The following is a 24260-nucleotide window of genomic DNA, read 5'->3' on the forward strand; positions in this document are numbered from 1 at the left end:
ATTAGTCTAACCGTAGAAAATATCTGCAGCATAGCAGAAGAATCCTCCCCAGGTAACGTGCTGGATGATTTTACGCAACCAATTGGGTTTGATGCTAATAAACACATTACCGCAATTGTAACCTTCACTTTCGACCCCAATTCCCCATTTAATGTTTTGCCGAACATTGCAGCCCGCCCAGAAGTTCCACCATTTATGTCTTTCACAAGGCTTAATGCGGAGCAAGTTCTTCATTAATGGGCCACGGGGACCGTCAATGTACTTATAGCCTCCAATAAACAGATAGCGTTGACGGTTATCATCATCAGGGAGCTTCCTATCACCCCAACGTCCCCAGAACTTGAGCCAGTTGTGGTATTTCTTCTCCCGACCAACGTGATGAGGGTTGCGGTTGGTGGTGGCAGGATACACCCTAGTACCATCGAATGTGTAAGCCAAGTAGTTCTTTGTAGGGTTCCACAAAGGACCTCTGTCTGTGAAGTCAGACAATATTGCATATGGCAAATCATGGGGATGTTGTCCCACCGATACATAGTTAGCATGTGTGCCTCTTGCAGAGAAGAGTATAGGATGGTTTGGATTCGATTCGTACTTCTCCAAATTATGGTAGTAGAATGCCTGTCCACCTCCGTGAGCAGACATCCATACAATGACTGGTTCTCCGTTGTAATACCTCACCAATGAGTGTTCCCAATCGCCTACGTGGTTCCCATAAGGTCCAGAACCCATCACAAATGGACCCAAATTAAAAGAATAGAAGTAGAACCAGTAAGCGTCCACCCAGCCATTGCCCTTATCGACCACAATAAGTACTGCGGGTGCATCCTTTATTTCTCCAGTGGCAAGCGAGGGCTTGTTCTTGATACCCGTAATCCACTCTGGGTCTGAATCAAAATCAGAGTTCGAAGTCAAAAAGTAATCTTCTTCTTCGGGCAACTCACTCAACTTCTTCAAGTTCATATTTGCCTCTGTTCCTGGAACGGTGGTTCCATTGTCATACTCAACATGAAAATGAGTAACGAATTTGCCAATGTCGTACGGAAGATACCGTTCTTCTGAGTATAGATGAACCACAGGAGCATATTCGAGGATATAATCAGGTACTTCACCATCTTGAATGGATCTCTGGAAAGGGGTGGGGTTATCCACTATGGGAGGCAAGTGACGGAACTGTCCAGGCGCCTTTCGGAGCATGCTGTTGATATTTGCGGTGTCTTTAGTAAGTGTCTCGTGGATGTATCCTTTATCGATTTGCCAGTAGGGAACCGCGGAAGCGGCTACTGATGTGGATAGGACTAGCCAGCACAAAGATATGACTGCCGATGGAGCTATCATATATGGATATGACTGGTAGTGCAAGTAGAACCAAAAACAAGTAATGTAAAAAGGGGTTAAACGAAGATACGGAGTAGCGATAAACAAGCAGTGATCATTTACAATTATGCATGGTCCGCGCAATCGACTGTAACGAGAAGACGTGTGCGTACCAGAGCTATTAGCATATAGACGACATATCTAAAATACAAATACTTGATCTCCGAGCTTGCTGACAGGTTTGGCCTTGGGGTAACCCAAAGTCATAGCGGCCTTCTTCATGGCACTGAGCATTGGAGGGGGACCACACAACAACAAGTTTGTATCATCAGTGGATTTAGGCAAGTATTGTTCCATGATTTCAGGAGTGACAAACCCTACTGAGCCTTCCCAGTTTTCAGGAGCAGTGTTTAACACGTAGTGGATGAATAATTGGTCTGGGTGCTGGGCTTTCATTTGTTCCAATTCTGCTTTCATCAAAATGTCGTTTTCAGTGACGTTGGCGTAAACCAAGTGGATTTTGGTGGTGTCTTGAGGATTCTTCAAAATCGCAGACATGATTTGGTACATGGGAGTAATTCCAGTACCACCAGCAATCATTCCAAAACTCTTCACCATGTTTGGCGTGTAGGTGAAGAAACCTTTGGGTCCTCTAACGTCGATGGTTTCACCGATCTTTTTGGAGTCGATGTGCTTGGTGATGTTTCCTTGTTCGTACACTTTGATCAATAAATCAAAGTATCCAGTTTGGTCATCGGTGGAGATTGGAGTATACGACCGAACCACCTCCTTACCATTAATGGTGGTTCCAATGGAAATATGCTGGCCAATTGGCAAGCCCAATCTGTCGGTCGACTTGGGCAATCCGAATCTATAGACACAAGTATTGTGACTTATTCTTGTTTTTTCAATCAATGGGAACTTTTTGAACTGTGTTTTATCTAACACGGGTTGATTTTTATTCCGCTGTTTGATGAAATAAAGAGCAATGAAACTAGAAATTATGGCTGCGATGGTGGCAAATACCACCAATGGGTTGGGTTCCGAATCAGCAGACATTTGACGAGTGTGTTGGATCGATTCCCTGTGAATTTTCGGTTTCGCCCTTTAATCGCGAAAATCAGAGGCTGCCTTACCCGGCCGCGACTCTGGATACTACATAGGGTTATAATTTCCTAAATGTTGGGTTCGTGTATTGTGGGTAATATATATCTCTAACAGTGCCGAATTTCCGACGCTCCTACACTACCCCAATATGGTGATAAGACACTAGATAATACTTAATTAGGTGCTATGACACCAGTTACACTAGTTCACCCTAATTATCCGACTCAGGACAAATGCTCACTCTTGTCCGATGTCCTATTCGTTATTTTCATTATCATCCTCTTGTTCGTCCTCTTCCTCTTGTTTGACGTTCCACTGGCACGAGATGTCCCACCGCGACCCGTGTGCATTCACACTGACGTACTTGATGAACTTCAATACCGAAGGGTCTCTTACCATCAAGCATAAATGGTTCCAGGTGCACTGCTTAGAGTATAACACACTATCATCATTAGGGTCGCTGGGCTTGTAGATAGCGGGGTCATCGTCCTCGAAGTCGGACCCATCATTCTCCAACGCCATACACAACTCGTAGCCACCAAACTCTCCCAGGTCCCAGTTTTCGGGATTTGCAGCCGTTGGAGTGAGGCCCAAGGTCGCTTCTAGTAAAACATTTGATTCGCCAAGATGGGCCCTGGCAAGCTCTTTGTCGGTAGTGGTGGCAAGAATGAAGTCCTGGCCGGGCCTGAACCGCCGGGCCAACACCTGGTCACTGGTCAAAATCAAAGAAGTTAAGATCTTAACCCATTTGCGGAACACGATTGACTTGAGAAACTGGCACAATTGAACAATTTTGTGATCAGGCTCCAGAAGCGGGGTTTTCTGGAGAAGGCCGAAATTGGGCACCTCTTGGGGTCCTATTTTGTTGGAGAAGCGTATGGACAGTTCGGATAAATCAAAGTCGTCCTTACCGTCGATGTACATAAATCTCTGCTTGTGAGGAGGCACCGCGCACTTCCACGGGAACTGTATTTGTTTGGAGGTTTGTGGGGCAGGCAACTCGATCTCCGTCGTTCTTATGATCTTCTTCATCTCCTCGGCAAGATCCAGCTTCAAAAAGTTGGGGAGCTCCACAAGCGACTCATTTATAAACGACTTGTTGAGCAGAGTAATGGTGGACTTCTGGAGGTAGATAGGATTGACAAACTGACCCAAATACTCGAGTTCCGACGAGGTGAAGCCAAACTCCGTGAAGTCTTCATAGAGCTTTAGTTCTTCGCAAGGAAAGTCCACTCGGTGTGGTTTGGGGAAATCGAACTCTTGTAATTCCTTTGTTTGTAATTGCTGCAAAGTACTCTTGGACTCGGTTTCTTCTTGCTCACCAGGAATGTACCCATCTTCACCCGGCTGGGGAATATGAAACCACCCTTGGATAGATAATCTGTGTCTATCCACCCTCACTTCTTCCACGTCGTGGAAAGAAAGTCCAGGTTGTACCGTGAAAAAAGCTATTTGATTGAATTGAGGAACCAATTTGGCGGAGTAGTCCGTGGACGGAACGTTGGGGACAATGGCTGGGAACAACCGCAAGGCCCCGCCGTACTTCTCCTTCCATTGTTTGTCGGGGTCGGGTAAGTATAGAATAAAACTCACTCTTCTTGACCCTATCACGTCATCATGGGTCAATAAGTGGCACCCGTTTCTATAAGTGTTCACCGACATATCGGTCTTGATCCCACTGAGTTTTCCAGATCCCGTGATAGTGGAGATGACGTCACGGAACTCCTGAGAGTAGATGGCTGCTCTTAGCTGATATAATGATGGTAACCGAGAAAGGTCATCCCAGTCTAATCCTGATAAATTGGCCAAGTCTCCGGACTGGTACACCTTGTAGATATCGGTTTCCTTCTTCGTGAAGGCGATTTCATTGAGCACCTCTTTGCGGACGTTTCTCAAGAGGGTGTCGTCCATTAGGGATTTAATGGTTCCCCATCGGTACGGCTCGCTGCGAGCGACCTCTTGTTTGAGTAGGTCTTGAAATGATGTCTGCCATACCTGTGGGTCGAAAAAGGAATGAATTTGTTCCTTGTTAAACGAGGTGTCAAGCTTCTTGGTATCAGCTTGGCTCTCGTCTTGTGCAATTCTTTTGCTCATCTGTCTGGTGTTGGGCGATACCTGGATCTCTACTCAGGCCATCGCACCACCAAAAAGAAATGCGGGCGTGTGTGGCCCAGCTCCATTGGCGCGGTGTTGATTCCAATGAGTCAAGTAATTTTTCACGCCAACCTACTGAACAAGTGTTCGTGAAACCAGTTATCACCACCACATCACGATGGGCTTGTCTCCTAAACTATCTCCGTCATCCTACAACTCTGTGCTCGACCTCCGCTCCGCCGGCAAAGCAGGGTGGATCATCCAGAAGTTCGGAGGTACCTCTGTGGGAAAGTTCCCCGAAAATATCGTTGACGATATCGTCAAGGTGACAAACACTACCAACCGGGTGGCCGTTGTGTGCTCAGCACGGTCATCATACACAAAGAGCGAGGGAACTACCTCTAGGCTTCTTCGGGCGGCTGACTTGGCCTCCGATAACGGAGATTTCCTTGAAATCCTCCAAACCATTGAAGACGACCACACCGCCAATGCCGAACTCAAGATCAGTGACAAGACGCTACAGGCTCAGTTGGTGCAAGACACGCGGGAAGAGGTGAAAAAGGCCAAACAAATCTTGACGGCGTGTCAGGTGATTGGAGAAATCTCCAATAGAACCTTGGACTCGATCATGTCCATAGGTGAGAAGTTATCATGTCGGTTCATAGCGGCTTTGATGCAAGATCGTGGCATTAACGGGGTATATATCGATCTATCTGAGATCATTCCGTTGGACTACGACTTCAACAACGGCTTTGATGACGCTTTCTATCGATTTTTATCAGATGAATTGGGCAAAAAGGTGTTGGAGTTACCTGAAGATGCCATTCCCGTATTGACCGGATACTTTGGATGTGTGCCAGGTGGATTGTTGAACGGCGTGGGAAGAGGGTACACCGACTTGTGTGCGGCATTGGTGGCGGTGGGAGTCCGTGCTGATGAATTGCAGGTATGGAAGGAGGTTGATGGTATTTTCACAGCCGATCCTCGAAAAGTCCCTAACGCCCGGTTATTGGACAGTATCACCCCCGAAGAGGCGGCTGAGTTGACATATTATGGATCTGAAGTTATTCACCCATTCACAATGGAACAAGTGATCAAGGCCAAAATCCCCATCAGAATCAAGAACGTTGAGAACCCCACCGGTACCGGCACCATAATATTTCCAGATAACATCGGTAGACGAGGCGAGTCAACTCCTCCTCATCCACCTGTTGCTTACGAAACGTTGTCCAGCTCGTACATTAGCTCCAAAAGACGGTCTGCCACTGCCATTACTGCTAAACAAGATATAGTGGTACTCAATATCCACTCCAACAAAAAGACATTGAGCCATGGGTTTTTGGCCCATATCTTCACCACTTTGGACAAGTACAAGTTGGTGGTAGACTTGATCTCGACATCGGAAGTGCATGTGTCGATGGCTTTGTTAATTCTGTCGGACCAAGAGAAGATGTTAAAAAGAGCCCTTGTGGAGTTGCGAAAAATGGGATCAGTAGATGTCACTAGAAATATGACTATTATTTCGTTGGTGGGCAAGCAGATGGTTAACTTCATTGGAATTGCCGGAAACATGTTTAAGGTGTTGGCCGATGAACAAATCAACATCGAGATGATCTCGCAAGGATCCAACGAAATTAACATATCTGCAGTTATAAACGAGGCCGATACTATCAGAGCATTAAAGTCGATCCACGCCAAGCTTTTGGAAGACAACCATGAATACCACAGCAATGAAAGTGCTGTGAACTTGAGGTTGGAGTCGTTAAAGCTTGAGTAGAAACACTTGTATATAACACTATAGAAATAAAAATGAACATTTCACCTAGATATCAAAATCTCCTGATTCTCTGCTACCGGAGCCCGAAGCCTTGGAGTTATCATCTATCAACGACTCAAAGTCGCCAACGATTCCTCCTAATAACTCGGTGGCCAACTTGTGGTAGGCCAACTGGGCTCTGATCAATTCCAAAAACTCTTCCAATGGCCGGGCGTTTTCCAACACATTCTGCATTATACTTATGGCATCTTCAACGGTGTTGGCGAAATCATCTTCTGCATTCTCCATCACCACCCTTAACTGTGGCTCCTTGCTGGGATTGGTACAATTGGTTAAGCTGATTCGAGCCAAGTCGTAGCTAAGTCGTTTTTGCTCAACTTTCTTCTGAATGCTGTTGCTTTGAGAAATCAACAGTCTCAAAGTGGTAGTCAAAGGGTTGTTGAATTTGGCTTGAATCAATTGATCTTGCCCCAATCTGGCATTCCCAATCTTAGCCAAGTTGGATGAGTACAAGTCCAATCCTTTAACCAATGGATCGTTCTGACTATCGGAAGAGGTCAATACCGAAGCATCGGTGGCACGTGCCAACGCATGGTACAAAGTTTTGGGGGTCTTGAACTCGCCTCTATCATCACTGATAAGCGCCGCCTGTGCTTCGGCTGGGGTGGTAGCCTTGGACAAGTTTTGGACACGTGTGGTGATGTTCTTGCTAAACTCTTGAAACGATTCCTGAACATTGGATGGATAATCGTAACTTTCACTCTCGTAGGTAGCGGTGATCTTAAGCACATTCTTGTACAACTTCTCGACGTTGTTACACTTGTTTGCCAAGTCAGTGTATTCAGATGGCAATTGACTGATTTCATCGACATTTACTCGTCCAATTCTTTCTTGTACTAACCGAGAAGTTCTCTGAGCAAAAGGAACCACCTCATTGTTAAATTCACTGGTGACCTTATCACTGAGGTTCTTGAGGTCCTTGGTGAAGTTGGTGAAATTAAAGGACATTCGTATCTGTGTTCGTCAGGAGGTTTTAAGAATTTAAAATGATCCGTCAGATTTTAGCGCGACATAGATTTGGATTAAACATATTAAAGGTACAGCCCACAAGAGATAATACACAAAAGGCCCTTAGAACTCCAATCCCTTGGCAAAAAAGTCGTCAACAGCAGCAGCAAATCGCTTCGCTCCCTCGATAACCTCGGCGTCGGTATTCAATGGCACAAATGTAAGTCTGTAGAAGTTCCCCCGCAGAGCACTGAACTCCTTGTCCACAGCCATGTTGAGTCCAGGTACCACAGACACCCCGTATGCGGAGAATTTCCAGTTAAGGAGAGTGATCTTCTCACTGACGTCGGTCCCTTCTGGGAACTTCAACACCACTGAAACAAACATCCCTGCCTGAGGATCAATAACGTCGATCAAGCCCTTTTGATAGGCAGAAGCCTGAGTGAGCTCATGAAGTAATAAGTTTCTCCTGTGAATATAAGCCGATCTAAGCTTCAAGATCCACTGGAGCCAACCCTCAACTCCCCCGAACTTTTGGAACAAGACGTTTTGGAGCACTGTTTGAGCCACTCCCGAAGGAAACTTGGTGACAATGACCGAATAAGCAGCAATAACATCGATGAGTCTCTTGTGGCCCACAATAAACCCGACTCTCAACCCAGGAGCGAAAAGCTTGGAGAAGGTCTCGATTCTCAAGACTCTGGCAGAGGTATCAATTTCCAAGTAAGAAGGTGTCAAGTGGTCTTTGATATACTCATCCACCGTAAGAAACTCGTCCAAGCTCTGGGTACCTTCCGGCTGTTTAAAAGGAGGCAAGGTGAGGTATCCGTACGGATCATCTTCAATGATGATAAAGTCATATTTTTCAGCCAAAGCATAGATTTTCTTCCGGAACTCGAGAGACTGGGTTAACCCAGTGGGATTTTGCCCAGTGGGAATGGTGTACAATGCCTTGGGCTTTTTCAACCCAGGCTTTAAAGTCTCCCAGTTTTCCAACAAATCGGTCAAGTATTCAAGATCGATACCTTCACTGTCAGAAGATACCTTCAACTTGATAGGCACTCCAGTTGCACCTGTCTCGCGGATCATCATTAAGGACGGAGTGAAGGTGAACTCTTCCATCAACACCACATCATCTTTGTCCAAAACCAGGTCCATGCACTTTAAGATCCCATCACCGGCACCAGTGGTCAAGATGGTAGACCAGTCAGAATGAGCAGGAGGATGAGTTCTGGTGATGAAATCTTTGGTGAACTCTAGCAATTGTTCCATTCCATTCCAGTGGGAGTATTGGAGTCCTTGGCGAATATCAATCAAGTTTTTGTCGGTACCAATTTTAGCGATCTCCACCTTTTTGGTAGACTCAGCTTGCACGTCTAACTTTTTCAAATCCTTGGATAAAGCTTCCAACGACCCATTGGAATGGGTCAATTCAAACTGTTTCTGGAATGGATAGTCAGCCACACCCACAGAGATGGAATCGACCGGAAAAAACCCGACATTGGGCATACCTCCACTCATGTAGAGTGGTTCCTTGTGAGGAATATAACCATGGGGGGCCCCTTCGGTTAGGGCAGTGGCAAAGTGGATCTTTTTTCTACCGGCAGCTCTTTTGGAGATCAAGTGTTCCAACGAGTATTCGGAACTAACAGTCATTTTAGAGTTGGTGAAATTGTGTGGTTTTTTTGCGGGATGGTTACGTTTTATACCCTGCTTGATTTCTAATCCATATACGGCTCTTATCTGTGCCACACTCGCAGGGGTTTTTTCCGACCGCACCGCGCACGACGAACACTTTTCCCACACTGTGGTTGTTAAACTGGGGCTTAGGGCGAGGGGAGATGGCGGTGAGGCGATGTGGGTGTCGACGAATCGGCCCCATCTACGGCTACTCACTCCCGCAACCTGGGACCATTTCAGTCCCTGACTCGTTGTCCACTACTTATTCCCGTCAATCTCCTATTATGCATTAAAAGTAACTATACGCGGTGACATTATTCCCGATTGATCTGCACCCTTCACATCATTTCATCCACTTCAAGCAAATCGTCCTCGAGAAACTCCATCGCCTGACACGCCTTATACTCGTCTATTACACTCAACACATGTTCTTTACATTGGTTGAAGTTGTCTAGTACCCGTTCTCTCTCACTGTTCTTATCACCCACCGTATCGGCATCGATGTACGAGTTGATAAACGCTCCCCTCTTGGCGAGAGCATCGTACTGTTGAAGAATCTTGATGAGAAACGGCACCATCGACGTGTTGTTTGAGATCAGAAGCCCGTTGAGGTTCTTATGTTTGGAAGTGTGGGTACCGTACATAAAGGGAGATTTCTTCCCGTTCACAACGCTGATGGACGAGGGCGTCCACGGCACAAACTCGAGTCTTTTCAAGGCCTTGAGCTTCCCTTTCCTTATTTCGTCTTGGTTCAAGTCCGACCCAATTAAGTAGGTGAACATGGATATGTACTTCGGCTTGGTGGTACCGATCTTATTCATCTTGTACTTGTCATCGAGTAATTCTAATATTAAGTCGTATTCGTTCATGTTAGATAAATGCGGTTTGGAAGATCCCAGATGGAAGGCAGAGAGGTCTGCAAATGGAGCGATGGATGCGGATAGGAACTTAAGTTCGGGAACCGGAATCAAGCTCGATAAGATGGATTCGTACGACGTGTACATGTAGCCGGGAAACCGGATGGGGTTGGATATACTGGCAATCACATAGGAGATCAATTTGTTGGTGGTGTTGAAGGCATTATTGCTGTTTTCAAATTGAAGGTCTGACGTCTGGGACAAGCCAAACACGTCATTTTGGATTTTATTGAGCGAATCATTATCGAAAACGGTGGTCCAGTCGCTGCAGTCAATCAAACGATCCAACGTCAATAACGTATTATATGGCTGGACAATCACATCGGAAGTCTTTTCGCTCGAAGGAAATATCAGCGATGTGGTAATGAGCTTTTTGGCCCCAAATCGATCGTTAAGTTCTTCTAACAAGTATGACCCAACCCCGGATCCCGTACCTCCTGCCACGCTGTGAATGACTTGAAATGTAGATAAGTTCTCGCACCTATCAGACTCTCGATCTATTATTTCGAGGAGTTCTTCCACGTGCTGTGTTCCGTAGGCGTACCCCCTCAGCCAGTTATTGGCGGCTCCATCTCCCGTCTCACTCAAATGGATATTTCTGGGATTGAACATGGGGAATCCATTGGTGGCTCTCTGAATAACAGATGGTTCCAAGTCAATCAAAACAGACCGGGGCGTATACTTTCCGGAGTCCGACAATGTAAAGAACAACTCGGCTCTATCTTCTCGGTGGTTTGTGGTGCCGGCTCTTTGCCCATCGAATTCGGGTTGTTCTTGATCTTGTGGGTAGGGCGTTGAGGTTCCGTCAGGCAAAAGCCCATGCTCCAAGGCCAATTGCGACCAGAACTGGGTTCCTACTTGGTTTCCACACTGGCCTGCTTGTATAGTGATGGTCTCACTACTTATGTTAGTACTTGACTTTCTGTCGAGGTGTTTGAGTGTGTATCACATACCCTGGCATCTTATATGTTTTCAAATTTGTTTTGATTTCGCACCGCGTTTCTTAAAAGTCAAAAAGCTCAACCAGAAAATAGTAAAAGTACGGAAAATACAGGAAGAAGAGGACACAACCACTTAACCTCCAGCTGAATGGTCTTATACATCAAAAGCGTTAAGTGTTGTTGACCACTGAAAAAAAAAAACATTGGACGAGACAGGAATCGAACCAGTGACCTTTTGCATGCAAAGCAAACGCGCTACCAACTACGCCACACGCCCAAACTTTCGAAGTTCAGCGACCGTCCGCAACCTGTAGATACATGGGATGTGTATTCACCAATATTGATCAAGTATCCCAGTATAGTAGATTCTCCACCCACGAAACATTCTCTCCCACTTCACCTACGCCCAATTATATCTAAAATTATATTGAAGGTTACCAACCATAATACACAAGTTATATAGAACAGAAAATCAAGATTCCAAAGGAAAACTGCCCTGCAGCAAGCACTTAAAAAAGGCACGAAATAGTAAGAGGAAAAAGGTATATTATGATCAGTGAACCACGAAACAGGATTTTACTGATGGGTAGTTAAGTTTTTTGATGAAAAGGTTTTGGCATAAAAGCATTAATGTTTCAGAACTTAGTGAACATAAGATCTCTTCTTCTTTCTGCACACACCAGTGCTTCCAGTAGGAAGTGGAATGTCGCTGATAGGAGTGGTGGTAATAGAAGCCACGGTGGTGGCACTAGTGATAGCAGAAGTAACACTAGAACCGTCACACTTTCCGAAAGCTGCAGCCAAAGCATTAGTGATAATAGTGTCGAAAGTACCAAGGTTCAAGAAAGCCTTGATCAAGGATGGAATCAACCCAGAGTCCAATAAATCGGCCACCAAAGAAGAAAGAGAAATGTCATTGTCTTCAATCAACTTCTTGATTAAATCGGCACCAAATGAGTAGAAGGCAGGATCAACAACCAATGCTTCGACAACTTGGTTAGCCAAACCAGAGTCCTTCAAAGATTCCATCAAACTCGTCAAGATTTCTTCTTCGGATGCTCTTCTTTGAAGAGGGGCCATCTTTGGAGTAATCTCAACCATCATGTATTCTCTTCTGAAAAGACCCTTAATGTAATCACCAATCTTGTCAGCCAAGTCACTAATGTAACCCAAGGCCAAACTGTAAATTTCAGCATAGAAGTTACAGTCACTGATCAAGTCTTGAATCACACTTACAGCCAAACCAGAGTCGTTCAAAGCCTTCAATAAAGTGTCGATGTTAATGTAATCGTTCTTGATCAAGTAAGAAATGGTGTTAACAGCAATTGGTTCCAAAGTAGAGTCGTTGATCACGTACTCGAGGATTGGAACCGCCAAGTTAGTGTCCTTAATGGCAGTCAAAACATCCGTAACAATTTGACTTTCTCTCTTGGACTTTTCTTCGGCAGCCAAACCGTCTCTCTTTTTCACATAGTCGTTAATGTTGGCAACAGACTCTTGCACCATGGTGATTTCCCTGACCGACAAACCTGAGTCCACAGTTGTGGGGGCAGCTTGCACGCTTATACCACAAGCTAATATCAAAGCAAATAAGAATGTGAAAAGTCTCATAGTATTCTTAGTTAAAACTGGAGGATATTATCTGAAGCAAAGAATTGTGTCCCTTTATATTTGAAGCAGCAGAAAGGGACGGCAAAATAAGAATTTCCTAATGGATATTGTTTTGGTGGAGTCAATTAGTTTACTGCCTAAAGCAGAAATACTGGGTCTCCATTCACTAGCAGCTTATTATACTTCCTCACCCAGCAGCGAAAAGATGCAAATTACTTTACCTATTTGGGAAATTGTCAACCTCACATTACTTTTCCTGTTAGGGAAATTTGTTTAAAGTCTTATTTGCCTAATACTAAATGCGGAAGTTTCTATAATAAACCTCTATATCTTTACCCTATATGTGAACAGACTCGAATTCTCCAACTATACAGACATACACTAGCTTCTTGCACAATGGCGTCACATACCATCCAATTTCACCTGCGTCGTGGATATGTCCAAATGGTTTGGAATCTATTTACTATTGTCAACAACTTCTTACCTTTTTGAGATATGTGCCGTATACTGCTTTCTCCAACGCCAGAGGCCTCGAGGAAGTGAGTTCGTATAGCAATCCCAAGTCTTCATTGCGTGGTCCTACCAATGGTTATGTTGTCGAATGTGATAAGAGATCCTCGTCCATTATTTTACGTGCGTCGATTTGCGATTTTCACATTTTGCAGCTCGTTAACCAAGAGAAGGCCCGTTTTTACTTCAACTTGAACAAAACTCTAAAATCTGCCAGCAGAAAATACACTTTACACCTCTAAATCGGTGATATTCATTACCGCTTGTTTTCTCGTCTCTACCACTTATGCCCATTGAATGTCAGCTACTTTTCAAAACCTCATCCCCAGGCGGCGGATGGGTCGCGGAAATGACGGCCTCAAAAATTTCGAAATTTGTTAGGGAATAGCGGTGTGGTCAATACATTACTACATTCTCCAGAACCCGCAACATGTCGAATGTGCTATATTGGGCTTTGTCCATATTATTAGTCTTGTACCTTGCGGTACTATTTGCTATCAATAGATTCCCTAATATCACCATCAAATCACTTGGGTTTTTCTCTCTTCGAGGAATAATCATAGAGACTCCTCATAAGATCATCAGAATTAAGAGACTAAGATTAAGGGTTAATTTTTTCCGAGGGAAGGATTCTCCATTGAAGCTCTTCAACTTGGAGGTTTTTGGTGCCGAAGTCAAAGTTCTTTGTAACGATAAGCCTAATGTTGTGAATGAGAAATTGGCTAAACAAGCACCATTTGATCTTGAAAAGTTCTTGAAATTGACCTTGCTGAAACGTATATACGAGATTATCTTCTACTACCTGCTCCTTAATCAAGTTCATGTTCTTTTTTACAGGTGCTCAGTGCATCATGAAGAGGTTGATAAGAATGTTAGATTGCATATCGATTATGCTAAACTTGAGAACACCTTGAGGTATGACGGTCATAACTCATTGACATTATTAGTCTTCAACGGATTCTTACATGAGCTCGAGGATCATGATAGGATCCAGATCTTTAGGAATGTGGAAGTCATTTTGGGCTGTGATGCTATTTTCAATTGCCTGATGAATCAAGCTGATGTAATGGAAGCATCTTTAACGAATTTTTCGTTGGTGGTTTCGCTTGGTAAGGCACATGTACCACTAGACCATGTGAATTTCGCTCCCAAGGTGAAGGGTAAGGATTCGCAACATCACCCAATCAGTAAGGAACAAATCCATATACTAAGACAGTTTTGGAAAATATTCAGTGAAGCAAGATTATCATTAGAAGAATTCACGCTTTCGCTGGGGCCTTGCTTGTTGCAAGTTGCCACTTTCCAAGCGTCATTGACTCATGACTTTACTGAGGAGGTAGGGAAGAATCCTATAGCTGGGTTTAATATTCATGTTACTTCGTTGAAGCTATTTGAAGCCGAAACCAAATGCTTCGAATTGCCTGCTGTTGCTTGTAATTTCGAGGCCAACCCATTTGGCCTTCTCGAAGGAATTGAAAACTCTCACCATGAAGAATTGATCAAAGAAGTGTGTTCTTCACTGGATATCAAGTTTAACTTGACAGTCACCAATCCTACGGTTGACCTTTACCATGATCAGCTTATAATGCTTCAAATACGAAACAGAACCAAGCAGAGAAAACCACAGATGACCAAGGTTAACTTCATGAACTTTCTTCTTGCCTTACATAAGGTCTCTACCAAGATTGTTATTGTCGATACCAAAATCATAATTCATCTCCCGGCGTTTGGACTGAATGAATTCCATAGAGAGGCAAAGCTGAATCTTATATTGAAGTATACAGTGGATTCGCTAGTGCAGAGGTTCGTCACAACAGACTTGTCCAAGCTGTTGTTGGAAGGCAAAGAGTCTAAGCAGCAACTTTTTGGGTTGTTCAAAATCAAGAACTTCAAGGCCAATTTATTGGACAATGTCATCAACGTGTCAAAGTGTAATCTCCTTGCTGTATACAACATAAATGAAAGGGACGTGTCATTGAAGATGAACTGCAAGCGGTTGAGAATGAAATCTATTAATAGTGCCATTTTCCATCTTGTGAGAGATAGGCGAACCAAGAGAATCATTTTGGACAATCAGTTATACAACGACCTTATGCTTGTACTGAAGGAGAATAACCCTTCAAAATGCGCTGCGGTAGATGATGGCCTATACTATGAACTTTTTGAGATGCTTCCTCCTATTATTAATCATTTAAAGGTTGAAGTGAACGAAGTTCATGCTGACATGATCTGTAAAGATGGGTTACCTCTGCAAATTTATACAGATCCTGCCACCCAACAACAATACGACTTGAAAGACTACGGAAGAGGTGTATCGTTGAAGTTGAACCATGCTTCATTAAAATACAAGAAGGATAGCGAAGAAGTGTTCTTCAAAGTTTCAGAGCTCAACTGTTTCACTCTTAGTGAGCTTGATTTGGATTATGTGTTAGATTTTGACATTGTTTCAGCGTACTCTAATGGTAAGGATGATTTCAGTGATGTATCCAGTTTAGAGTCCATTGCGTTAGCAGCAACAGAAGAAGATGAGTTGAGGAAAGTAAAGCAGGTTTTCAAGATTTCTGAAGTCGAAATCAACAACATATCAAACAAGCAAAGGGACAAGAACAGGCTCTCAGTGAGAATTCCTGAAATCGAAGGTAGAGTGGATATATTCTTTGCTTGGTGTTCCATTTACGCTATCAGTTTAATCAAGGCATTCAAGCCAACGGTTGAAAGAGTGTGTTCCAAGGAGAAGATCAAGTCTATGATGGGAGTCACAGACAAGAAGTTGAAATTAGACATTTTCGTTCAGGTGATAGCCATTGTGACCAGACTTGCAAACCTGGTGGATGTTCTCACTGAGTTTGATACTCTCCTTGTACGTGATGCTTTAGAAAGCAAATCCTTAGAGTTCAAGTACGCTAGATGCTACCTCGTACATCCAACAACCAAACTTTGGGCTAGATTCTTGACCATAAAGAATTCTTTTGTGGCAGTGAATGCTGTCATCGAGAACGAAGATGCTTTCGAAGTCGCCTGTAAAGGTATTAGGCTCAACATTCCACATGGGTTCCTTTTCTATTCTGTGATTGATAATGTCGTAACCTTTGGGAAGGCCATCAAGCAAATTAGTAACAATTTCAAGAATTTTTCCAAAGGTGTAATGGATTTTGGGGTGCTACCACAAGAAGCTAGGGGAGCTTTCCACGTTCCCACGGTTAATATCAAAACGGATAATTTTGCAATGACTTTGGAAAATGATCCCTTCGAAAATGAACTTTCATACATTTTAGAACTTGGAAAGGTAGAGCAGAATCTCAGAACCAAGAAATATCAATTTTTTGAAAAGCAAGCAAAGGTTATCATGGATAACACGCTTGACCTGAAAATAGGGTTGCACTTTACTGATTCTCCTCTTTCTACCAACAATGTCGCAACCAATTCAAAGAAACAAGCAACTCCTATCAACTTGGACTCTGAAATATCTAGGTCGAACACAAATGATACTCACTTATTGTCAGATGAAGAGGCAAAGAAGAGAATCGAGGAAGCACTTTACATTCTTGAAAGAGAGCTCTCCACTTCATGGTATTACAAGTTCAAAAAATTCCGGGCTACGAAGATCCAGAATTGGAGTAAGAGACTCGAAAGAGGATGGGGAGTTGAAAAGGTTAACGATAAGATCACCGATAAGTTTGATATCATGAACTACCTTCCAGGCCCCCTTCTAATGGGGTTGATATTTAAGAGCTTGGATTTGACTGTAAGCAAATCAACAATCCCAGATCTCGATAAGTTTTTGTTTGAGTACGGTAAGGGACAGCCAAAATTGGATTATTCGATTTTATTGCCTGTACATCTTTTGCTAAAGAGTGCAGCAGTGTTTGCGTTCTTAAAAGATTATTCGCTTCCGCTACTTTCGTTCCCAGCAAATGATGATTCTACCAAACCAGCCTTCCAACTTCAAGGTAACATGGTAATAAATGAGAAGTTAGTTCACCGGAAGGAAGAGATGAGGCAGATTTGGGTGCCATTTTCCCCACCAATGGCCCCTAAGGTCAATGAGGATAGCTTTTACTTCGTCTCAGTCACCAGAACCTTGACACCTGTGAAGTTCATGGTTGACTTGAACTGTGATATTGACACCGAACGTGCGGCTATGATCAGTTGGTGTAAATCTTACCAAGGAGCACTTCTGGCTGCTATGTCGGCAGTCGATAACTTCACCAAACCCAAGATCGATGACAGTCCCTTAGGATGGTGGGATAAAACTGCCCTCACCTTGCACGGTCAAATGGTATTTAATATTCCCAACGAGTTGTGTTTCCATATGAAGTCTTCAACTAATCCCTACGAGATGACTGGTCGAAACGCTGGGTTTGTGTTTTGTTGGAAGAATAATGTTGTTCTCAAAATCGATGGTGTTCACTCCAGTAAAGAGCTCATCACATTGAATAGTGATGTGTTTCTTTTGGCAGTACCCAACTATTCCATGGCTGAGAAGCGGTCGTGGAGTTTATTCTATGATGAAGTTACCGAAGCGGTTCCAGATATCGAGTCAGAAAGTAAAAAGTTCCAGAAGAAAGTGATGAGCTTATCATCGGACGAAAGAGTGCAGTGGACTTTGGGGCTTCTTTTCGAGGGAAACCAAAACCATTCCTCCAATCTTAGTGATAAGGAAAAAAGAACCAATACTTTCATTCCACATTATGACGTGGTAGTGACAGGCCCCAATTTTGACTGGCATCCCGACTCTTATAAAGGGTACAGATCAGAGTATATTCATTTGGCGATTTCGGTCAAGTCAGTATCTAGAAAGGGAAACTCATCCAACAGAATCCATCTAACTCCTTTAACAATCAATTACTTTCTCTACTGGTGGCATACTATCACAGAAGCTATTTCACTTCCAATAAGACAAGGACCTTTGTTTGACGATCAACTAGATGAGACTGGCCAAGGCAACTCTAGTGCCAAGACCAGCACTCACCTATTCACAGTGAAATATCAGTTGATTTTTGAACCACTCACCGTCTCACATATGCTTATGCATTCATCGGGAGAGAAAGGCAATCAAGTTGCATTCTCTGGTATAAAAGGTAAAGTGGGAAGATGTATTTTAGATCTCCACCAGAGAAAGGAAGTCTTGACCTATGTTAATAACAAACTTGATATTAAGAACCAAATTTTGCACTTGAAGATGAACCAAGCAGAGATTATGTTCAAAGAGGCAGATGTGAGGATTGTCAATGCCATCTTCCCAGATCGGTCGATGCAATCTCAATTGGATCGGTACCTTTTTGGAACCAGTGACTCTTCTTCAGGAGACACCAGCAATGATAACAGTGCACAAAGTAGTGGTCAGTTCTTGAACTGGGTTTCAGGTTTGGATATCCAAGGAGAAGATTTCTCGTGGTTAGATCAGGAGGATTTCACTGAACTTGAAATAAGAGAAGTGTTATCTCCCTATCCAAAGGTCACCATTCTACCATTTTTCTTCACTCCTAATTTCACCTATGTTCGAGAGTTTTCGTTACAAGAAGAAGGTCCTTACCCATTCGGCAAGGAAGACTCTCACAATTGTGAGTTGGGCAACGAAACTCCTGCGGATACTCAAGGAAGACTTCTTTCCAATAGACTTGATGGTATCAGGTCTGAAATCGACATAAATGAAGATCTTTTGGCCAATTTAAAGGGAACAGAGCATCAAGGTGAAATTGATGCTGCAGTCGCAGATCAGATATTGACAATACAGAAAACAATTGATGAATACAAGGAGAAACAAGATCTCGTGGAATCATTATACGAAAGAATAACCGGAAAAATTGCTCCTGGAGAAGTCAGCCATGATGAGTCGTCTGCTTTGAGTGTTAGTAGGTACGACTCCAGGCAGTTATCTATTTATTCCAGCCACAAATCGTACGATGAAATGAAAGATGTTGAATTGTTGAACAAGCAAGCTAGTGAATTCCATAACAGATTCATTATCCACAATTTGCAATTGAAGTGGGGCAATAAAGTAAGAGATTTGTTTATGGACTACATGCAATATGGAAGTGAAAAGAAATCTGAAGCCTATTTCATGAGTAAGAGAGCAGTGGATTTGGTCGAGAGTGTTATCAACACTGTTCCAGAAGCATTCAAGCCAACAAAAGAACAAGACGAATTTTGTACTGCCCGTTTGGAATGTGAAGATGTGATCAATGCATTTGACGATTACCTAGAGGATATTGACTCCGAAACCCAAGAAGCTGAGTACAAGTTCTTGGTGAAGTTGGTTAGCCCACAGATTCAATTGATTAGTCAGAAGGATCCTGAATCTACTGCGTTGGTGGTGTCCAAGGATTTGGAATTGAGAATCATGTCGGTGAACCTCAAAGGTGTGAACAAGCTTATCAATGCTGACAACGAAATCTCAGGTACAATTGAGACAAGATATGGAGGTTTATTCAATGAATTCTCTGTGTATGTTTTCAACAAGAAGGATGTGGTCATTTCCCATCCCAATGTGCCATATGGATATGTTGATTCGCAGTTGGCAGTTAGTTGGCCTCCTTGGGTTGAGTATGAAAATATTCATGAAGATTGTTGGATGGACAAGAATCTTGTTGCCGAAAGAACTTCAATGGTGTTATCGTTCAAGAAACCCAACTATTTATACATTGACACCACATCTGTACCCGAGAAGAATGAGATTCAAGTTCATGTGGCCAAGTTTGTTTTGAAGGCTAATTCTCAACAGTATTCAACCATTTACTACATTATTACAGATTTATTGGTATCTGGAAAGAATGAAAAGAGTCTGTTGATGAATAAATTGGATAAAGTTGTGTCTGTTTCCGATGACGATGACTTTATTGGACTAGATGAACGAGTTAAAACATTACAGTCGACTATAAGAGAGTTCCACTCGATATTGTTAAAAATTGATGGAAAAAGCTTAAAGTTGAACGAATTAGAACTGGCCCAATTGCACCAACTAGAGTTGGAACTTGAAAAACGGAAGTTGGAGCTTTCCATGATCATGAGAGGATTGAAGCTAAGAAACGTCAAGAGTTCTAACAAGAGGGCTTCCAGAGCCTGGTTGATTTCAATTGACCAAATCATCTGGCATTTCTTAGACTCAAAGAATGCTCCTTTGATCGACTTGGCCCTTGCCAAAAGTTCTTTCAGTCGTTTAGATTCAGTTGACGGATCTAATAAGAATAAAGTTCAAGTGGGGATTATTCAAGGGTTTAATTTACAAGAAAGTGCTGTGTATCCTGAGTTATTATCGCCAATTAATAGCGGAAAATATCAGGATTCTGCCAATCCGCTTATCTTGATGACATGGAAAATGTTGAACCCTGTTGGAGGTATTCCCATAATGCAACAGGCCAAATTGAGTATTCAACCATTGAAGATTCAGTTAGACTATACTACTGCCAAACTTCTATTTGAGTATGTCTTCCCCAAATCCGACAGTCCAACTTCAAATAACACCCCTAGACCACGAAACCTGATTGTTAGACGACAGACTAGCAGTGATCTCAGTTCTTTTGATATGTCGATGGATAAGATTGAACGGCCAAAGAATATATTCAGGCACTTCAATAAGAAAGGCTCTCCAAGTCTGAGTACCGAAGATGATTCCTCTTCGATTAGTTCCCGCAGTCACTCGATTTCTACTCGATTCTCGTCTACAGAAGATTTGAGTTTGACAAACAACACGGATAATAAACCCACCACCAAGGAACCAGGCAAGAAGAAAGACGCTGAAGAAGGCGACGACATCTCCTTGATTGTATCAAGATCTTCGAAATTTATCTCTATTGTCGATCTTGAAGTTGAACAGTTCAAACTTCACATCAGTTTCAAAGCACCAAAGCACCTCAACATTATAGATGTGCACAACTTGATGTTGAATATACCCAACATTCGATATCAAAACAAAACCTGGTCGGGTGAAGACTTCATTCTCCGACTCAGAAAGGATATCACTAGAATCATCTTACAACATACGGGTCAAATCATAGGAAACAAGTTTAAGATCAGAAAGAGGAAGCTTCTCAAAGAACCCTTGAAGCAAATATCCAACTATGCTTCATTCTTATCGGTCCAAGATTTGCAGAATAATGGAAACAACGCGGGTGATCGGCAAACCTCCACTCGTAACCCGCATATTCATCACCACCGTCACCATTTGGCAGACCATTCTCAGGGTGAAGATAGTATGTCGCTGCAAGGGTCCACCTCACACCATGATGGAGGAATCTCATTCGAGAACCTTTTGCAAGAGATTATAGACGAAGAAGAAGAAGGCGAAGACGATGATACTACCAGTGACAGGAACGTCTCAACTAATTAATTTCACCATCAACTTTGGTAAACTGGATTTACCAAATCATGTAATATTTATACGAGAACATAATTTGCAATTCACGGAACAAAATTAGTCGCGCATTTGTGTCAGAAACAAATAAGAAGGGACCAGCACTATATAAACGTCAATTGTGCATCCATGTCGTTCTTTGAAAACCTTCGTAGCAAGGCAGTAAATACCTTCAACCAGGTATTGGACAAAAACAAGGGAGAGAAGCTTTCCCGAGATGAGAAGTTTTGTATAGACAATCATTTGCCAGATGGAGAGGTGATATTGGCGGAGTTAGCGGTAGAATTGAGAATCAGTTCTGAATACAGCCTTATTGAGTACAACTCGGTGCCACAGGGAAGAGTATATTTGACGAATCACTATATTGTTTTCTGGGATGCTTACGACAGAAGAAATTGTTCATTTGTGTTGAATCTTTCTGCGGTTAAGAAAGTTGAGAGAGTACCAACAAACTCCTACGGGTTTGCTTTGAACTTGACGACTCACAGCAAGCTCAACATTGTTCTATACTTGATTGGATTACGATCGGAAAGCGAGAAGTTTGCTCATTCTTTGAAAATGACATTGAAGCTGAATCTCCCAAACATCAAGAAACTTCAACCGTTTATGCAGACCTGCTATTCGGAGTACATTTTAGCCAAAAACAAGATATCTGATGAAAATATTGAAGTGGTTCCGCCCGGAGGTTTGGGGTTGATATATAAGTTTCCAGGAAATCCCAAAGAGTTACGAGACAAGTCCAAAATGAAGTTATGGTTTGACCTTTTCCGTGCTGATGGGAGAAACTTGTCTTTGATAAGAACCAACATGTTTCATAAACTCATAAGAGTGGGGTTGCCAAACCGATTGAGAGGCGAAATATGGGAGTTGAGTTGTGGGTCCATGTACTTGCGTTTGGACAATCCGGATGAATACGAACGAATACTAGAAGAGAATAAAGACAAACGTTCCATTGCCATTGAAGAAATAGAGAAGGACTTAAATAGGTCTTTGCCTGAATATTCTGCATATCAGAACCCTGATGGTATTGAGAGACTTCGGAAGGTATTGACTGCTTACTCGTGGAAAAATCCTCAAGTTGGATACTGTCAGGCCATGAACATTGTCACTGCTGCTCTATTGATATTCATGTCTGAGGAACAGGCGTTTTGGTGCTTGAATGTTTTATGTGAGAGAATAGTTCCAGGATATTACTCTAAAACCATGTACGGTACACTCTTAGATCAAAGGGTGTTTGAGTCCTTGGTAGAAGACACAATGCCGTTGTTGTGGCAACATATTGCCAAACACGACATACAACTATCAGTAGTGTCACTTCCCTGGTTTCTCTCCCTTTACTTGAATTCTTTGCCTTTAGTGTATGCATTCAGAATCTTGGACATATTCTTTCAGCACGGTCCCAAAACTTTGTTCCAAGTGGCTTTAGCCATTTTAAAGATAAACGGAGAAGAGCTTTTGCAATTAGAAGATGACGGGATGTTTATTCAAGTTATCAAGAATTACTTTTTGTCGTTAGATCAATCAGCTCATCCAGACTCTCCCAATGTCAAGTATAGATCCATCACCAAATTCCAGGAATTACTTGTAACTGCATTCAAAGAATTTTCTGTCATTGAAGACTCAGTTATCGAAAAGCATCGCAATAAGCATAGAGATTCGATTTTTCTGAATATTTCCACGTTTGTCAAGAGAACAGAATTAAGGAATTTACCAAGAACTCCTAACTTGAACCAACTAACTTTGGGGGTTGTCTATGACAGATTCTATTCCATTGTGGAAACCTACAATGTCACGTTAGGAAGTGGGAAAAACACTATGGACTTTGAAGCTTTTTATAGGTTCATGTCGGAAATATGTGATTTTATGAATAATGAAACAACAGAGGACACCAGAAAGATTGTTAGAGACTTCATTCACAGGCTTTTCAGTCACTGGGGAACCTCAAGCACATCCATCAGTTTACCTGAATTAGCTACTGGTTTAGATAAGCTTGCTGAACCCGATCTTATGAATGCAATGTCCAATTTTTATGAACTATACACTGATTCAAGCAAGGATAGAATTGACCGAGAAGGAATCTTGAAGATGTCAGAAGATCTTTTGGCAATCACAGCTTGCTGGAAGGACTGTTTCGTATTGGACGAAATCACTCAAAAGGAAATTGAAAATGCTATTGCCGATGTAGTTTACAAGCAGCAAAAGCAGCAGAATGAGAAGCAATTTGAATCTGAAAAGGGTGAGCTCAAGTTGCCTACTGAAGTGGATATTGATAAGTCCATCATCGAGAGTAAGCAAACAGAGCGGTATTTGTCGGCTGCCAGTACCTTTATTCAAAGAGCTTTTGAATATGCTCAACCTAATGAGGAGGAAGTGTTGATTGAAGATTTAAAAATCGAAGACAATAAAATCACCCATAATGCTGCATTGAACCCGAACGCTCCTGTATTCCTCAATCTTCCAACATTTAGAATGGTGGTTTTGGCGGATGAGACATATGAGCTTTTCTTTAGCAAAACTTTACAGAATTCCGTCCACGCTGACAAACCTCTTGATTCCAAATTTGACACCATGCGAAACTTACGAGATATGTTTGATGGGTTGTTAGCTGATGGTAGAGAAGTTGCTACTAAGGTCCGTCGTCGTATGGACTCAGCCGCTTCCAATGCTCTATTGGCTAACTCTGACGGAGCATCGATGAAATCAGGCAAATCGACCAGAATCCAGGAAGTTGATGAAGAGGAACGTGATGATGATTTTAACACCATTGCTCTCAATGACGGAGACAAGGATGTGCTTTTGGGAGCTGAGGTGGGCGAGTTAAAAGTCACCAGTAATTCCACAAGACCCACAACACAGGTTGAACAACAAAAGGCACACGAGAGTGAACATGAACATGAGAGTGAAAACTTGATTGAGTTTCAAACATAAATAACGAAATGCAAATTTAT

The 24260-nt window shown here is 42.7% G+C and overlaps 10 protein-coding genes and 1 non-coding gene across 11 annotated transcripts; 3 read left to right on the forward strand and 8 right to left on the reverse strand. All coding sequences in view use genetic code 12, as the record gives it.

Annotated features, from left to right (window-relative positions):
• Nucleotides 1–6: 6 nt before the first annotated feature.
• On the reverse strand, nucleotides 7–1335 carry VPS62 (Vacuolar protein sorting-associated protein 62; the record flags this gene model as incomplete). Its single annotated transcript, XM_006685476.2, has 1 exon — nucleotides 7–1335. The coding sequence occupies one exon, from the start codon at nucleotides 1333–1335 to the stop codon at nucleotides 7–9; it is 1329 nt and encodes a 442-aa protein (XP_006685539.1).
• A 180-nt stretch (nucleotides 1336–1515) lies between these two features.
• On the reverse strand, nucleotides 1516–2373 carry CBR1 (NADH-cytochrome b5 reductase; the record flags this gene model as incomplete). The annotated part of the gene is made up of 1 exon (XM_006685477.2): nucleotides 1516–2373. One exon carries the CDS (start codon nucleotides 2371–2373, stop codon nucleotides 1516–1518), a length of 858 nt encoding a protein of 285 aa, XP_006685540.1.
• Nucleotides 2374–2676: 303 nt separating this feature from the next.
• NUA3 (putative component of NuA3 histone acetyltransferase complex) lies at nucleotides 2677–4515 on the reverse strand (the record flags this gene model as incomplete). The annotated part of the gene is made up of 1 exon (XM_006685478.2): nucleotides 2677–4515. The coding sequence occupies one exon, from the start codon at nucleotides 4513–4515 to the stop codon at nucleotides 2677–2679; it is 1839 nt and encodes a 612-aa protein (XP_006685541.1).
• Nucleotides 4516–4693: 178 nt separating this feature from the next.
• Nucleotides 4694–6292, forward strand: HOM3 (Aspartokinase; the record flags this gene model as incomplete). Its single annotated transcript, XM_006685861.1, has 1 exon — nucleotides 4694–6292. One exon carries the CDS (start codon nucleotides 4694–4696, stop codon nucleotides 6290–6292), a length of 1599 nt encoding a protein of 532 aa, XP_006685924.1.
• Nucleotides 6293–6337: 45 nt separating this feature from the next.
• Nucleotides 6338–7300, reverse strand: GVP36 (BAR domain-containing protein; the record flags this gene model as incomplete). Its single annotated transcript, XM_006685479.1, has 1 exon — nucleotides 6338–7300. One exon carries the CDS (start codon nucleotides 7298–7300, stop codon nucleotides 6338–6340), a length of 963 nt encoding a protein of 320 aa, XP_006685542.1.
• A 123-nt stretch (nucleotides 7301–7423) lies between these two features.
• Nucleotides 7424–8956, reverse strand: ARO9 (Aromatic amino acid aminotransferase II; the record flags this gene model as incomplete). Its single annotated transcript, XM_006685481.2, has 1 exon — nucleotides 7424–8956. The coding sequence occupies one exon, from the start codon at nucleotides 8954–8956 to the stop codon at nucleotides 7424–7426; it is 1533 nt and encodes a 510-aa protein (XP_006685544.1).
• Nucleotides 8957–9318: 362 nt separating this feature from the next.
• Nucleotides 9319–10858, reverse strand: TUB4 (gamma-tubulin; the record flags this gene model as incomplete). The annotated part of the gene is made up of 2 exons (XM_006685482.2): nucleotides 9319–10795; nucleotides 10851–10858. 2 exons carry the CDS (start codon nucleotides 10856–10858, stop codon nucleotides 9319–9321), a joined length of 1485 nt encoding a protein of 494 aa, XP_006685545.1.
• A 184-nt stretch (nucleotides 10859–11042) lies between these two features.
• PSN45_005085 lies at nucleotides 11043–11115 on the reverse strand. The gene has a single exon. It is a non-coding gene; the product is annotated as a tRNA-Ala (tRNA).
• Nucleotides 11116–11480: 365 nt separating this feature from the next.
• PSN45_005086 (uncharacterized protein) lies at nucleotides 11481–12449 on the reverse strand (the record flags this gene model as incomplete). The annotated part of the gene is made up of 1 exon (XM_006685483.2): nucleotides 11481–12449. The coding sequence occupies one exon, from the start codon at nucleotides 12447–12449 to the stop codon at nucleotides 11481–11483; it is 969 nt and encodes a 322-aa protein (XP_006685546.1).
• A 940-nt stretch (nucleotides 12450–13389) lies between these two features.
• Nucleotides 13390–21288, forward strand: PSN45_005087 (uncharacterized protein; the record flags this gene model as incomplete). Its single annotated transcript, XM_006685484.2, has 1 exon — nucleotides 13390–21288. One exon carries the CDS (start codon nucleotides 13390–13392, stop codon nucleotides 21286–21288), a length of 7899 nt encoding a protein of 2632 aa, XP_006685547.1.
• A 153-nt stretch (nucleotides 21289–21441) lies between these two features.
• On the forward strand, nucleotides 21442–24240 carry GYP2 (GTPase activating protein (GAP); the record flags this gene model as incomplete). Its single annotated transcript, XM_006685485.2, has 1 exon — nucleotides 21442–24240. One exon carries the CDS (start codon nucleotides 21442–21444, stop codon nucleotides 24238–24240), a length of 2799 nt encoding a protein of 932 aa, XP_006685548.1.
• Between the last annotated feature and the right edge of the window lie 20 nt (nucleotides 24241–24260).

This window comes from Yamadazyma tenuis, chromosome 7 (genome assembly GCF_029203305.1).
Source record: "Yamadazyma tenuis chromosome 7, complete sequence".
NCBI lineage: Eukaryota > Fungi > Ascomycota > Pichiomycetes > Serinales > Debaryomycetaceae > Yamadazyma > Yamadazyma tenuis.